Source organism: Vicugna pacos, chromosome 32 (genome assembly GCF_048564905.1).
Source record: "Vicugna pacos chromosome 32, VicPac4, whole genome shotgun sequence".
NCBI classification, from domain to species: domain Eukaryota; kingdom Metazoa; phylum Chordata; class Mammalia; order Artiodactyla; family Camelidae; genus Vicugna; species Vicugna pacos.
In genome coordinates, this window is record NC_133018.1 from 4989352 (window position 1) to 5003400 (window position 14049).

General features: G+C 54.2%; 1 protein-coding gene across 1 annotated transcript; it reads left to right on the forward strand.

Moving 5' to 3' along the window:
• The first annotated feature begins 233 nt into the window (after positions 1-233).
• Positions 234-13779, forward strand: PES1 (pescadillo ribosomal biogenesis factor 1). Its single transcript, XM_006218055.4, has 15 exons — positions 234-363; positions 1366-1445; positions 4037-4190; positions 5380-5489; positions 6378-6549; positions 6632-6721; positions 9124-9240; positions 9372-9446; positions 9654-9740; positions 9894-10024; positions 10324-10449; positions 10560-10744; positions 11174-11409; positions 11531-11692; positions 13276-13779. Exons 1-15 carry the CDS (start codon positions 340-342, stop codon positions 13357-13359), a joined length of 1833 nt encoding a protein of 610 aa, XP_006218117.1. The 5' UTR covers positions 234-339; the 3' UTR covers positions 13360-13779.
• The last annotated feature ends 270 nt before the right edge of the window (positions 13780-14049 follow it).

Genomic DNA, 14049 nt, shown 5'->3' on the forward strand with positions numbered 1-14049 from the left:
ATCCCAACATGCAATGGGGCTCATGACGTCAAACGTTCGTTATCAGGATGATTATAGAAATGCCTGAATAGCCGCCTTCGCTTAAACATTAAAAATGTACGTAATAAGCTCATGTGTAAGAAAAGTCCCAAAGAGCGGCCTTAGTGATTTTTTCCAGAGGTTTTAGTTTTAAATCTTGACAAGAAAATCCCATCTTTCCCTAGATTCTCTCAGGCACCTCCTTGGGCAGCCCGCGCAGGCCGGCAGCGTTGGGGACCTCGGGGTCCTAGGCAGGGCACATGCGGGGGGAAGTGGCGCTGTCTGTCCGCGCGGCGGTTGTAAACCCTTCAGCGTGGAGCCATGGGAGGCCTAGAGAAAAAGAAGGTGAAGAGCGAGAGGCCTCGGTGGGAGTGTCGGTAGGGGGGTGCTCCGGGATGTAAGAGACAGGACCAGCAGAGCCTGGGGACTGCTCCTTTCCCCAGCCTTGGTCCCTCGTAGGTGTAGAAGCGGCTGGGATCAATGCGACATGAGACAGTAGCCAGAAGGGGTCCAAAGGTGGGCGAGGGCGGCAGTTACTCCTCCGGTGAAATCCAGGATAGAATTCTAGAGTAGAGCTGTGTAAGAGAGTTGAGGTTACCAAGCAAAGCTGCACGCCCCCAGTCAGGCCGAGCCAAAAGACCGTTTACTGAAAGACTGATGAATATTTCGTAGAGCCCACCATGATGTCCATTTTATCATTTCTAAAACTTGTTACTCCCTTTTCTACTGAACCAGGCCCTGTCCTAGACACGGGGGATGGAGACATAAACAATCAGATGTGGTCCCTGCATTCCCCAAGCTCATTTTCTGGTGGGGGAGATGGACAGTAAAGTAAGCAATCAGATAAGATGATCACTGACAAGCCTGGCAGGGGAAACTAAGTGCCAGGAATCTTAGTTGGGAAAGGGTCGCTGTGTGCAAGGAATCGGAAGGACGTCAGGATGGCTGGGGTATAGTAAACCAGGGGAAGAATGGTATCTAGTGTGGTTGGGGTTGGACAAGGACCAGGTCATACAAGGCCTGTCAGGCACAGTGAGGAGATTGGCTTTTATTCAAAATGCAGTAGGAATCAACTACTTCTAAGTGCTTCGCATAGCACCAGATCCACAGCAACCCTGTGGTCCCTGAATCATGCAGATGTATGTGTCCTCTGTGCTGACAGCTGAAGATAGTGCAGGAGAGCTCCTTCAGGCATGTGGGCTCCCTCCCCATGGTGTTTTTTGTCCCAGGAGCCTTTTCGCCACTTATCCAAGGTGATAGTTGCCTCTGGCATGAGGAATATCCAGAGATTGCTGTCTATCACTGCAATCATTGCTAATGGAGAATTGTTTTTTTTTCCTCCCCAAGTATGAGCGAGGCTCTGCCACCAACTACATCACCCGAAACAAAGCCCGGAAGAAGCTGCAGCTCAGCCTGGCCGACTTCAGGTGAGGTTGGAGAGGAGAGGGGGACCTCTGGATGCCTGGGCAGTGCATTACGCAGCTAAAACTCAGCCACACCCCTGTCTAAGCTGCACTGCTACAGACTCTGTTTGGGATTCTGATGTTCCTCCTCTTTCTTGCCTGGCCTTGCTTTGGTGAGCTGTGCTTTGCCAACTGTGGTCCATGGGGAATCTGGAGCACTGGGTCATGCTGCCCTTAGTCATCAGAATGGACCTGCTGGTACTATGCACTCTCCCCCATCCTCTCCCTTCTGGCAGTAGAGACCCCTTAATCTTGCAGCTGGGGGTTCTCAGCACCTCAGAGAGTGAAGTCCAGACTCCTCCACAGCCTGTGGGTCCTACCGCCTGGCCCACTTCTCATCTTCCAAGCATACCCAGCACTTTCCAGTCTTACTGCCTTTGTCCTTCTGAGGATGCTCTTCCCTCTGCCCTTTATAGGCAGACCTCAGAGATACTGTGATTTGGTTTCACTGCAGTAAAGTGAATGTCACAGTGAAGCAAGGCATGTGAATGTTTTGGTTTCCCAATGTGTAAGAGTTATGTACTGTATTATATACTGTACCATAGTCTATTAGGTGTGCAACAGTATTATGTCTAAAAAGCAATGTCTTAACTTAAAATATTTTGCTGGTAAGAAATGCTGATCGTTTTCTGAGCTTTCAGGGAGTCATCATCTTTTTTTACTCTTGGAGGGTCCTGCCTCGATGTTGATGGCTGCTGAGTGATCAGGGTGGTGGTTGCTGAAGGTTGGGCTGTGAGTGACAACTTCTTAAAATAGGATAACAATGAAGTTTGCCGCATTGACTGACTCTTCCTTTCATGAACGTTTCTCTGTAGCACCCAGTGCTGTTTGATAGCATTTTACCCATAGTGGAGCTTCTGTCAAAATTTGACTTAATCCTCTCAAACCCCACTGCTGTTTTACCAACTAAGTTTACATAATATTCGGAATCTTTTGTTGTCATTTCAACAGTCTTCACAGCTTCTTCACCAGGAGTAGATTCCATCTCAAGAACCTCTGTTCATCCTTAAGAAGCAGCTCCTCACCTGTTAAAGTTTGATCATGAGGTTGGCGCAGTTCAGTCCCACCTCAGGCTCCACTTCTGGCTCCAGTTCTCTTGCTATTTCTACCACATCTGCAGTGACTTCCTCCACTGAAGTCTTAAACCCCTCAAAGTCACCCACGAGGGTTGGGAGCAACTTCCTACAAACTCCTGTTAATGTTGATATTTTGACCTCTTCCTTTGAATCATGAATGTTCTTAATGACCTCTAGAAGGGTGAATCCTCTTCAGAAGGCTTTCAATTGACTTTGGCCAGATCTGTCAGAGGAATCACTATCTATGGCAGCTACAGCCTTATGAAATCTATTTCTTAATTAGTAAGACCTGAAAGTTGAAGTTAGTCCTTGATCCACAGACTGCAGAATGGATATTTTGGTAGCAGGCATGAAAACAACCTTGCAGTTTCTATATCAGTATTTGCTGCTCACCCTTCTCCTCATGAACCAATCTCAGCTGGCATCACACTTTTTCCTGCAGCTTCCTCACCTCTCTCAGCCTTCATAGAATCAAAGAGAGCAGGGCCTTGCTCTGGATTAGGCTTTGACTTAAGGGGATGTTATAGCTCATTTGATCTTCTGTCCAGTCCACTTAAACTTTCTCCATATCAGCAATAAGGCTGTTTTGCTTTCTTACCATTCATGTGTTGACTAGAATAGCATTTTAAATTTCCTTCAGGGGCTTTTCCTTTGCATTCACAACTTGGCTGACTGTGGTGCAAAAAGCCTAGCTTTCAACCTGTCTTGGCTCTCAATGTGCCTTCGTCACCAAGCTTAATCATTTCTAGCTTTTTATTTAAAGTAGGGGACGTGTGACTCTTCCTTCCACTTGAACACTTAGAGGCTGTTGTGGGGTTATTTATTAGCCTAATCTCAATATTGTGTCTCAGGAAATAGAGAGGCCCAAGGAGAAGGAGAGAGATGGGAAAGGCCATCAGTGGAGCAGTCAGAACACACACAACATTTATTGATCAAGTTCACCATCTTATATTTGCGTGATTCATGGAGCCCCCAAAATTATTATAACAACAATTTCAAAGATCACAGATCACCATACCAAATACAATAATGATGAAAGAGTTTTGAGATATTGTGAGAATTACCAAAATGTGATACAGAGACGTGAAGTGGGCAAATGCTGTTGGACAGTGGTGCCAGTAGAGTTGCTCAGCTCAGGGTTGCCTCAGACCTTCAATGTATAAAAAAAAAACTCCATAAAATGAGGTATGCCTGTATGTGGCCAAAATGTTGATTTCTCAGGGAGACTTTTCCTGACTCCTCTTGCTGAAGGGAGTGCCTGCCAGTGTGGCCCCTGGCAGTATCCTGATGTTTCTTTCTGGTACTCAGGACAGTCTGCACTCTGTTTTTCAGGGAGCTCATGATTATCAGACTCTTGCACCAGGATGGGAGTTCCTTAAAGTCAGGGCGCCCATGTTCTGTGTTCCCTGCTATTTCCAGGCCCCACATGGCCAGCACTCAGCACAGGTACTGACAGAAGGAATGGCCTTTGTTTTTCAGACGGCTGTGCATCTTGAAGGGCATTTATCCCCATGAACCCAAACACAAGAAGAAGGTTAACAAGGGCTCCACGGCAGCCCGAACCTTTTACCTTATTAAAGACATCAAATTCCTCCTCCATGAACCCATTGTCAACAAGTTTCGGGAATACAAGGTGAGGCCTGGGCTCTGGGGGTCTGGGTGGGGCCCTTCGCTGCTCTGTGCAGCCCCACTAACACTGACCTTGGGCAGATTGTTTAAACTCTGAGCAAGCCTGTGTGAAGGGTGAGGTAATTCTACCTCAAAGGGATTGACTGAGATCTCAGGTGTGCAGATCATTTCCACGGGACCTGGCCAATGGTTAATGTTTCACCTGTCATACTTTCCCCTGGTTCTTTTGGAAAAGAGTAAATTTGTTGCCTCTGAAACAGATTGTGGTCTTTCAGGGGTTCTCTGGTAGTTTTTCTTTTTTTTTTTTTTTTTTTAAATGGAGGTGCTGGGGATTGAACCCAGGACCTCACACATGCCAAGCATGTGCTCTACTGCTGAGCTCTACCCTCTTCCCCCATCTCTGGTGTGTTTTCTGCCCAAAGAAACCCCTCCTATTTGGGTTCTTTTTCCCGAGACCAAGCTTTTCATTTTGCAAATAGAAACCGTTAAATGCTTAACTACCACAGGAAAAGTAGATGCCTAATTCTACCAAACCGAATGCAAATGATCGAAGCCTTTGCAGAGAAGCAGGGCCGGGCTGGGGGGCCTGCTCACCAGAGCCCACTAAGGCGGGTGCCTCTTCTGCTGCTGGGTTTGGCGGCCACTAAACTCACCACGTGGGGAGTGGGCCCCCGTGGGACTGGCTGCCTCAGAGCTGCTGCTCTGACCCCAACGGAGGTGGCCTCTGAGCCTCTGAAGAGCACTGAGGGCAGGCCTGACCTGCAGCACTCGGAGGGAGAAAGTCAGTCGGTTTGGAGGACTTTTGGGGCCCCCACCAGCCTCGGCTGCATTTTCCTGTGTGGCTCAGCCCCACACATGCAGACTGGTGTGAGAACGAAGGCCCAAGCCCCCGGCTCTGAACTGCCTCACTCCTCAGCTGGAGAATAGGGCTGAAAATGTTATACCTGCACGTAAATAGGTGGAGTCAGCACGACTGAGTGGGCATCCCTGTCCATCCATCGCTGGGGTGCTGTGGGCGGGCTCGTCTTCAGCCTGGGTCAGGTTTGCTGCTCCTTGGAGTCGGCTGTTGTGCAGATCCTGGGCTGGGGGCCGGGTCATACAGGCAGACAGCGTGGTCAGCTGCAAGCGGCCTCGTGTGTCCTCCTGCCCCGGGTATTCTCCTGCACCCAAGAGGGTCTCGTCCTCTCTTCCAGGTGTTTGTCCGGAAGCTGCGCAAGGCCTATGGGAAGAGTGAGTGGAACACAGTCGAGCGGCTGAAGGACAACAAGCCCAACTACAAGCTCGACCACATCGTCAAGGAGCGGTGAGCAGGGGGCTCTGACCTGGTGCTGGGGATTTGGTGGGAATGAGACCAAGACCCCGCTCACAGAGCTGGCATCCTCTTGGAGGAAGCAGGCTAAAAGCAAACTGGCAAGTTTTTCTAATGCAATTCCATGTGTGTGCCGTGAGGGATGCCAGCCTTGAAGGGAACTGGAGGACACACGTCAGTTACAGGCTTGTCAGAGGAGATGTCTCAGAGGGGAGCCATTTGAGCCAGCCAGGGGAAGTGTGGTTCATGCTGTGCAAAGAGCAAGTGCAAAGGCCCTGTGGTGGGAGAGAGCTGGAGTTCCGGGGTACACATGGGATGCATGATTAGCCCTGGAAGACGTAGCTGGACACCTCTGATCTTAACCTTTTTCTTGCCCAGCCTTCTCAGCAGTCCCCCTCATTCATCGGCTAAATCAGTGGTTCTTAGCCTGGGGTCATTTTGCCTCCCAAGGGACACCTAGCAATGTCTAGGGATGTTTCTGTTTCTCATGACTTGGATGGCAGGGGGTCTACTAGTATTTAATGAATAGAAGCCAGAGGTACAGCTAAACACTCTACAGTATAATAGGACAACCCCCTACGGCACAGAAAACCTGGCCCAGTATGTCAGTAGTGGTGAGGTTCAGACACCCTGGACTGCCTAAAATCTCTTGTCTTCTCTTGGGGTCTGATGGCCTGGGAAACTTAGCTCCAGACTGGATGGATTTGACTCCACCCTGGTCCCCTAGGGCAGCTTCAGCCTTTTCCCAGCTGTCTGTTCAGGAGATGGTGGTGGCGGGTCCTGACCCAGGGAATGGGGCCTTGGAATGGCTAACAGGCTGGGGCCAGGAGGTCAGAGCCTGGGCTGAGTGACCCCGTGAGTGCTGCCTTCCTGGCCCCGCAGGTACCCAACATTCATAGATGCCTTGCGGGACCTGGACGATGCCCTCTCCATGTGCTTCCTCTTCTCCACATTCCCACGGACTGGCAAGTGCCACGTGCACACCATCCAGCTGTGCCGCCGGCTTGCTGTGGAGTTCATGCACTACGTCATCGCTGCCCGTGCCCTGCGCAAGGTGAGCCCGGGGTGCCTGGGAGGCCCCAGCCTGCTCCCTGCCCTGCCGCCCGTGTTCTCACCATGCTGTCCCTCCGCCGCAGGTCTTCCTGTCCATCAAAGGCATCTACTACCAGGCCGAGGTGCTGGGGCAGCCCATTGTGTGGATCACGCCCTATACCTTCTCCCACGATGTGAGTGTGCCCGTGGGGGGCAGGGGGGTGTGGGGGTGCGGGGCCGGTGCTCCCTCTCTGGTTCCTAGACAGAGACGAGAGAGTGAGGGGGGTGCTTCCTGTCCTGCAGAGAAAGCTGGGCTCCTGAGTGCTGGCCGGAGGGTGGGGAGTGTGTTGTGCACCATTGTAACAGGAGCCAGAGCCCGCCTGACTCCAGACCTGCTGGCTGGTTGACCTTAGACGTGTTCCTTTACTTCTCTGTGCCCCAGTTAATAACATGTTTCCATGTTCTAAGCCTTGTCGTGAGGATCTAAGGAAAAAAAGCTTTAGAAGTGCCTGGTGGTTGGCCCTTGGGGTTTGCTGAGCAAACAGGGAACAGCTGTATCACTGGACTCCTCTGCCCCCCCATTCCCATCCCCGACCCAGGGCTGGGGGCTGCGTGAGATCTGGGGGTGAGCATTGAGTGGCACTACTTAGGGATACTGCTTCTTATTTATCTTTTTTTCAGACTGTGGCAATATTTGGCCGGATCCATTGAGAGAAATCCAGGGTTGGCCTCTGTATGGGGGGTGGTTAGCCTCTAGTCTCCCACAGGGTCCCCGTCAGGCTCCCCTCCTACTTACTATGCTGTGGGTCTGTGTTTGGCCCCGCTTTCTGCTGAGAGTTGAGCAGAATCTGGTGCCTCCGGTGGAGAGCAGGTGCACCAGCCTGGCTGGATGGTGGGTTTGCTGGCCAGGGGGTGGGTATCCAGGTTGAGCTGGTGGTCTGGGGGCCTTGGGACCCTGCCCATTACTCTGGGCTGTTGGGGGCCCGGGCTGGAACCACGTCTTAGTGTGGAGCAGTGGTGATGTTTGGTGGCAGCCTGCGGTCTCTGTGGGAGAAAGGCGGGTGTGGTCCTCAGCCGCTGGCGTGCCCACTCCCTGGGGTGGGTGTGTGTGCCAGAGCCTGTGCTCTCCCCTTCCCCTGTCCTCCCTGCCTTCCCTCCTTCCTCTCTGGCCCTCCCTCTCCTTCCTTCTCTTTGATGTCCCACCCCTGCGCTGCTCAGACTGGTCTTTGTCCTCCCGGGTGGTGAATAGGGCCCTGTGGAAGCCGGCCTCCGCACAGCTGGCCCTGGGGAACAGGGGAAGGGAACAGGCCGCCCCTTCCTCCTTCCTTTCTGGCCAGCTCACTGCCACTGCTTCCTCTTAGCAGGAGGATGGGGGACCGGTCCTGAGTTGTCGCTGGGGCCCCAATATGCCCCCTCCCCCGGTGCAGCCAGTGCTGGGCACCCGGCAGCATGACCCAGGCAGGTAGTGGGGGCCAGAGGGCTGCTCAGCACTGTGCTGGGGGGGAGTCGCTGCTCACGTGCTCCTGGGCGTGTTGAAGGCCCTGGCAGATGCTCGTGTAAGGACTGGGGGTCGTTGGGGGACAGATGGGGCACCTCTCCAGCCCTGCACCCCCACAGCCCAGTTGCTGCCTGATGGCAGGATGGAGAAACAGCTCAGTGTCACGGGCGCACAGGCACCGAAGGGTTATTGTGAACGTTACCAATTTTGACGTTGCTTGACACATCCTCCCGTCCAGGTCCCTGGAGTTGGCAGGCCTCCCTGGTTTTGGGGGCGGTGCTGCTTAGGCATTGAGGCACTTTGGTCTCGGTCTCAGATCCTTGCCCTGTTTTGCTTTATCGTCTCCAAGGTTAAGGACGAGCCCCCCTGTGCCTCTTGCTTGCTCTGTGCTTCTGCCCCAAGCAGGCAGCTCTTCTGCCCATTTCTCCAGAGCTCCCTGGGGCTGAGCCAGGCAGCTGCCCAGCTCATCCCCGGTCCTCGGGTTGTGCCTTTGTCTCTGGCTTGGCCCCAGGGCAGGCTTGCTGGATTCTGAGTGTCTGTGCCAAGGCTGCTGCCAAGGCTTGTAGGCTCTGAGTGCCGTCCACCCACTGCCCCCACCCAGGCAGATGGACTGTTCCAGGGCTGCCTCTCCCAGCTGGGCCTCCAGGTGCTTGTGGGCTAGCCCTGGAGGCGACATTATACGAAAATTGTGGGATAAGTAATGGAGGAGGCACTAGCGGCCTCTGGAGGGACAGAAGTCTGACTTGCAGATTGAGGGGGAGAGCTGGGGCAGGGGAGGGGGGCGCCAGCCAGTCCTGGAAACATCGTGTCAAGGGCTTCCCTTTTCTAACACCTCTTGTCCCCTTTATGGCATGGGGATCGGGCTCTGGCCTCCAGGACACCCCTAACCCTTGGGACCGTGTCTAGAGCCTCACTGGTGCCCAGAATACTCCTGGGTGGGGACATGCCACATGGCCTCTTCCCATGGGCAGAGCTCTGAAGACAGGGCCACCTTGAGTTGGGGGGTCCTGATCCTTGGGCAGGCAGAACCCCCACCCTGCCTGGGTTGTCAGTGCAGTCTTTGCACCCACACTGCTGATTTGCCTCCTGTGTCCCCAGCACCCAACAGACGTGGACTACAGGGTCATGGCCACCTTCACCGAGTTCTACACGACTCTGCTGGGCTTCGTCAACTTCCGCCTCTACCAGTCCCTCAACCTGCACTACCCACCCAAGGTAGGCCCGGCCCAGCCCAGCACCTTCTCCTCCCCCAAAGGGGCCCTGGCCTTTCTCTCCCCACATGGAGGTGGGGGCCGAGGTGGGAGCAGTGGGCATCCTTTTTCTCTGACCTTCCGCCTGCCTCCCAGCTCGAGGGTCAGCCCCATGCAGAAGCGAAGACCAGTGATGACACTTATGCTTTGGACTCCGAAAGCTCTATGGAGGTGAGAGAAGCTGTCAGAGCACGGGCCCCGCCTCCCCCAGAAGGGTGGTTCCTGGTCTGGGGCTGGGAGTGGTCTCAGGGCTGGTCTTTTGAACCCAAACCTGCTGATATCCATCCCAGAACTGTCAGTGCCACCCCTGCCCCACCCCATCCATGCCCCCCGACAACCCCCCAACCTGCAAGCAGCAGCCCTGCTTCTTTCCCACAGAAACTGGCTGCCCTTGGTGCCAGCCTGGCCCGCGTGGTGGTGCCCACGGAGGAGGAGGCTGAAGTGGATGAGTTTCCTGCCGATGGGGTGAGGACTGTGCTGTCTTTTAGAAGGGGCGCAGAGGCAGAATGGGGAGGCATAAGGACTGGGAGTTAAAAGGAAGCTGGAGAGGCTCCAACCTCTGCGTCCAGTGGGGGTGTGGGTGGGGCTGACGGTATGAGCGACCCCTTGTCGCGGCAGGAGGTGTCGGCGCAGGAGGAGGACCGCAGGAAGGAGCTAGAGGCTCAGGAGAAGCACAAGAAGCTCTTTGAGGGCCTGAAGTTCTTCCTGAACCGCGAGGTGCCCCGTGAGGCCCTGGCTTTCATCATCAGGTGGGGAGGCTGATGACACTGGCTCTGCCACAGCTTGGGCTAGGTCCCGCTCTGGACCAGGCAGCCCTGGGAGCCTGTGGGTAACATCAGGCTGGTGTCAGCATCCACTGCTTAGGGCTGTCGGGAAGATTTGACAGAATGGGCGAGGAAAGTTCTCAGCCTGTCCCCAGCATGTGGGAAACACTCATGGGAGGGCAGCTGGCATCACTTTCTTACCAGCTCAGGGCAGGAGGTCTCTGCTGGGCCATGGTGGGCACCCCATGCCTGAGCGCTCTTGTGGGCTCTCCCTGTGCCTGTAGGAGTTTTGGGGGGAACGTGTCCTGGGACAGATCTCTGTGCATCGGCGCCACCTACGACGTCACAGACTCCAGCATCACCCACCAGATTGTCGACCGGCCTGGGCAGCAGACCCCCATCATTGGCAGGTGGGCCCCCGAGGCCCTCGTCTTCCTCCGCTTGTTTGGGTTTCTGGTTATAGGGGTCTATGTCAAGTTCCCTGCAGATGTGATGACTCTCTGCCTCTGCCCTGTGCCAGGTGCTATGTGCAGCCCCAGTGGGTGTTCGACTCTGTGAACGCCCGGCTCCTCCTCCCCGTGGCAGACTACTTCCCCGGGGTGCAGCTGCCCCCACACCTCTCGCCCTTTGTGTCAGAGAAGGAAGGCGATTATGTCCCCCCTGAGAAGCTGAAGTTGCTGGCGCTGCAGCGGGGGGAGCACCCAGGTGAGGGGCCGGGCCGGGGGTAGGGGGCAGTGGGCAGGTTTCTCCAGGCTGTCCTTGGCCCTGGGCCTCAGCTGGCTGTTTCCCTTCTTGGCTATGAATGTAGAAAGCTCCAGAGAGCAGGACAGCAGGGGCATGAAGCCCTTTAAACCCACCTCTGGAATAAGGCTTAGGGGGAGGGCCGTTTGTGTTCTATAGTCAGGTGTTCTTGATGTTCGGAGTAGCTCAGCGGAATGGTCTGGAAGTTTACATAGGAGGCGACAGAGCTCAGGTGTCCAGAGCCTGGAGTTTCCTCTGTGGGGCAGTGCCAGAGGGGCCATGGTTGGGACAGCCCTGCACCGCCTTTGGACCATCCCTGTGGCCAAAGAGGGTGGTGCCCAGTGCCAGGTCTCACGCCACGGGGGAAGAGCAGAAGTCCTTGGCTGTTTGTAGGAAATTTGAACGAATCTGAAGAGGAGGAGGATGAAGAGGACAATGAAGGTGATGGTGATGAAGAGGAAGGAAAAGAAGAGGAGGAGGAGGATATGGAGGCTGGTTCAGAAAAGGAGGAGGAGGCCCGTCTGATGGCCCTGGAGGAGCGGAGGATGGAGGCCCAACAGACAGCCCCAGAGGAGCGGAGGACAGAGGCCCGACAGACGGCCCCAGAAGAGCAGAGGACAGAGGGGAAGGTACCGGAGAGTTGACTGGGGTCACAGCCTTGGCAGCAGCCCCCTGGCTGTCTTGGTGCCCATTTGGGGGTGGAGGGTGGTGGGCAGCCTGCCTCCACGAGTGTCTACCCTGTTTCCCCAGAAGCCCAGGGTGATGGCGGGCACGGTGAAGCTGGAGGACAAGCAGCGGCTGGCTCAGGAGGAGGAGAGCGAGGCCAAGCGCCTGGCCATCATGATGATGAAGAAGCGGGAGAAGTACCTGTACAACAAGATCATGTTTGGCAAAAGGCGCAGAATCCGCGAGGTGAGCCTCCGACCTGCCCGAGTTGAGCTTCGAGGCCGCGAGCTCTCCCGGGCAGACTCGGGGCCTCTCTTAACCCTTTTCTGAGGTTGCTTCCTGGCCCGGCCCAGCGTCTGGGGCCCCCACCCAGGCCCATGTGGGCATCTTGGTGTCAGTGTCCTTCCTGCATCCGGCGCTTTCTGAGTCTGTGGGGTCCGGGGCCAGAGCCGTTTCAGCAGAGCCAACATGCTTTTATGAAGGAGCGCCTTACGGAAGTGCATACACCTGGAGGGACTACGGGAGGTTTTGGTTCACCTTCTGTTTCTTTCTCATTCACAAAGCCACATACACTTACTATTTTTCAAAGAGTTTCATGCACACCGGAACTCTAATGGACGGCCTGAAAGCGACTCAGCTTTGCCCATGGGGTGATCCGTAGTAACAGCCGCCCAGGTTTCTTTTGTGCACGTAATGACATGGACATTATTTGGGGGGTGTGGTGCTGCATAGACAAGCAGACCTCCTTGGATTGCGTTTGCTTTACTGCATTTCATAGATACTGTTTTTTAACAAATAGGAGGTGTGGCAGCCCTGTGTTGAGCACGTCTGTTTAGCGCCATTTTTCCAAGAGCATTTACTCATTTCATGTGTCTGTCACCAGCGACATTGATAATTCTCACATTTCAAACTGTTTCATTATTATGTTTGTTCTGCTGATCTGTGATCAGTGTTCTTCGATGTCAGTATTGCTAAAAGATCACAACTCATTAAAGGCTCAGGTGAAGGTTAGCATTTTTTTTTTTGGCCATGAAGTATTTTTTGATTAAGATATATGCATTATGTTTTTAGACATAATGCTATTGCACCCTTGATAGTCAACAGTGTAGTATAAACGTAACTTTTAAATGTGCCTGGAGACCGGAAAGTGGCCGAGAAGTTCGGGTGACTGCCTTTATCGCAACCTTCAGTTTGTCGGGGTGAACTGGAACTGAACCTGCAGTATCTCCAGGGCCTGCCTGCAGGTTGTTTTGCTGTGTGTTTATCATTTAACCGTAGCCTGAACCTCTGTCCACGGCATCTTACAGTGTTCTCTGCTGACAGGGTTAGGTTGTCTGCCATTTTTAGTCATTCTTAGAAGACACTTAAGCACCTCTCACTTCCATCCAAGTGTCTCTGTAGGGTAGATTCTTAGGAATGTAATCGCCGGGTTGAAAGGCCTACCTGCTTTGTAATAGATGCTGCCAAACGGCCCTGGGGGAAAGCCTGTTCCAGGTTGACTCCTCCCCAGCAGCTCCTGGTGAAGGTTGAGTGGCACCCAGCTTTCCCAGGTCAAGGCGTCAGTGGGGCGGTTGCTTCCAGCTCTGGGAGCCTGTGATCCTCCTAACTTGCTGTGGGCCCATAAAATACTGAGTTAGAGAGGCAAAAGTGAAGGCATATTTCTTCACCCAAGGTGGTTCAGATTGGTTTGTTTTCCCCCATGGTAGTAATTTGCCTGTTAGCTTTTCTGGAAGCTTGCGTTTTACGGGGTGGCCTTGAGTGGGAGAAAGGGGGTTGGGTTCCTTCCCTGCCCCCCCATCACAGCTCAGTCCTCCCTTTTCTCCTCACAGGCCAACAAACTGGCGGAGAAGCGGAAAGCCCATGATGAGGCTGTGAGGTCTGAGAAGAAGGCCAAGAAGGCAAGGCCGGTGTGAGTGGCGGCAGCCCCTCAATGTGCAAGGCCAGCTGTGGACCAGTGGACTTGGCACAGGCAGGCCAGAGGGCCTAGGCTTGGTGACAGACCAGCGTCTCTTCTGTTTTCATCCTTCTCCTCCCTCTGCTGGCCTGGCCTCCACTCAGCCTCTCTGGCTGGGCCTCTGGGCAGCCCCAGCCTCCCTTAGATTGCGCTCCCTGCTGGTGGCTGGGTAAGGAGAGGCTTCCATACTCAGCCGACTTGATTCTCCCAGGAGTCAGCAACACATTCACCCTGGCTTTCCGCCGGCCCCCCCCACCCCGCCATTCCCCATACCTACCCCTGCCGTGGGTTGGACCCATGGCTCTCCCAGTGCTGTGATGGGGGGTGAGGGTGGGGGAGTGTTTGTTATTAAACGGCTTGAGTTTTGCAGCCAATTGAATTCTGTGTCCGTGAGTTTTCCTGGGGTTGGCAAGAAGGGCCACCTACTACCCTGTGCTCTAGGCTGGCCAGCCTTCGGTATTCACTGAGAGGTGCTGGTCACTGCTCAGAGCTTTCTGGATGTCCATGGACCACTGTGGGTCCAGAGTTGCCAGAAGGTAGGCACACATTTCAACCCAGATACTTTTGCTCTGTTAACCTCCTTCATTGTGTGTAAGTTAAGTGTAGAAGTTCTGGAGACTTTCTCTCAGGGATGTGTGGAGGGTTCAAT